General features: G+C 35.7%; 1 protein-coding gene across 1 annotated transcript in view; it reads left to right on the top strand.

Moving 5' to 3' along the window:
* The first annotated feature begins 105 nt into the window (after positions 1-105).
* The window catches only part of SARC_04878 (hypothetical protein), a 5,443-nt gene continuing 3,684 nt past the window's right edge, over positions 106-1,864 (top strand). The window contains exons 1-2 of the mRNA XM_014301281.1: positions 106-453; positions 1,109-1,324. Of these exons, the coding sequence (XP_014156756.1) occupies positions 211-453; positions 1,109-1,324 (459 nt within the window). The 5' untranslated portion in view covers positions 106-210. The remainder of the gene's footprint in view (positions 454-1,108; positions 1,325-1,864) is intronic.

Here is a 1,864-nt window from a genome sequence, read left to right as displayed (position 1 = left end):
ACATACACATACACATACACATACACATACACATACACATACACATACACATACACATACACATACACATACACATACACATACACATACACATACACATACACATACACATACACATACACATACACATACACATACACATACACATACACATACACACACATACACATACACATACATACACACACACATACATACACACGAGACACCATGTCTGTCCACGTACGCACCATATTCAAGCGTACGCCCGAGCTCATACACGCATGTGTGCGGCCTCGTCGGTCCATGTTATATCTTCCTGGAAGTAATGCGCGTGCGTTAGAGAAGGCAGCAACACTACCTGCCGATTCCTTGATTATCGACTTGGAGGATGCAGTGACACCTTCTGCTAAAGTAGACGCGCGTAATAGTGTAGCTGAGGCTGTACGGGCTAGAAAGTACGGCAAGCGAGAGGTATGTATGCTGTAACAATTCACGATGGCGGTGTTTGATGTCAAGTTGTGCCTGTGAGGTGTAGGTTACAGATTTGGTTATATACTATATGCATCTGATTGATAGCCATGCACTTATTTCTAGGGATACGTTGTAGATGTATGCCTATTGTACTATTGTCTCGGCAATCTCAGTATGTTTATATATATATATATATATATATACATACATACATACAATAAATATATATACGCTCACACACCCATATATATATATATATATCTATATCTATATTATATATATATTATATATATATATATATATGCATACACATGCGTATATTTAATATACACACACACATATATATATATATATATATCTATATATATATATGCATACATATGCATATATTTAATATGCACACACACACACTTATATATATATATATATATAGTATTAGTATTTGTATATATATATATATAGATATACAAATACTAATACTATATATATATACATGTATATATATAGTATTAGTATTTGTATATATACATATATATATATATATACATATATGTATATATATATATATCATTTGAGTAAACATACCCTTATATGCGAACATACATAGTATGTGCTCTATATACAGCATCTAACATTTCCACTGTGTATGTCCCAGGTCGCCGTACGGATCAATCCTCTCAACTCGCAATGGGGTGAAGATGACATCAAATATATCGCAGCCGCAGGCCCAGACGCCATCATTTTGCCAAAGGTTGAATATCCCGATCAGATCTGTGCGATGGAGGATATGATAAAGTTTTACGACGCCTCTCAGTCTATTGCGATAGGGGCGGTGATTGAAACGCCTATTGGAGTCATCAACGTAAACCAGGTAGGGTTTAGGGTCTGGTTCAGGTATCCTGGGATATTGTTACTCTCCGATATGTATGTAGTTTATGAGCTCTGTAGACTCCGCTCTAGTTTGGTGTATTTATATTGAGTGCTATTGATTTGGTGCACGTACGGTTGTGGTTGTTGTCGTCACCTGCGGTAGTGGTACCATTGTTTTCACAGCTTATGCCTACGGATTCGTTTAGCTATACGAACTAAGGCGAGTTGCTGTTTGTTTGTGTGGCAATGTCAATCACCAGATGTGTTTGGCAGTTGTTGCCTTCATTTATCTGCCTGCAAGCTGCTTCCTCCTGCCACTCTTGGGAGCCGTTTCCTCGTTTTCATATATACAAATATATATATATATATATATATATATTCCTTCTGCCATTCTTGATAGTGCTTATCTCCATGTATTATATATATATATATATCTATAAGTATATATATTTCTTCTGTCATTCTTGATAGTTATCTTCATTTAACACACACACACACACACATATATATATATATATATACATTTCTCCTGCCGTTTTTG

Source organism: Sphaeroforma arctica (assembly GCF_001186125.1).
Source record: "Sphaeroforma arctica JP610 unplaced genomic scaffold supercont1.290, whole genome shotgun sequence".
In the NCBI taxonomy this organism is placed as follows: Eukaryota; class Ichthyosporea; order Ichthyophonida; genus Sphaeroforma; species Sphaeroforma arctica.
This window is presented reverse-complemented; position numbering and strand designations above follow the sequence as displayed.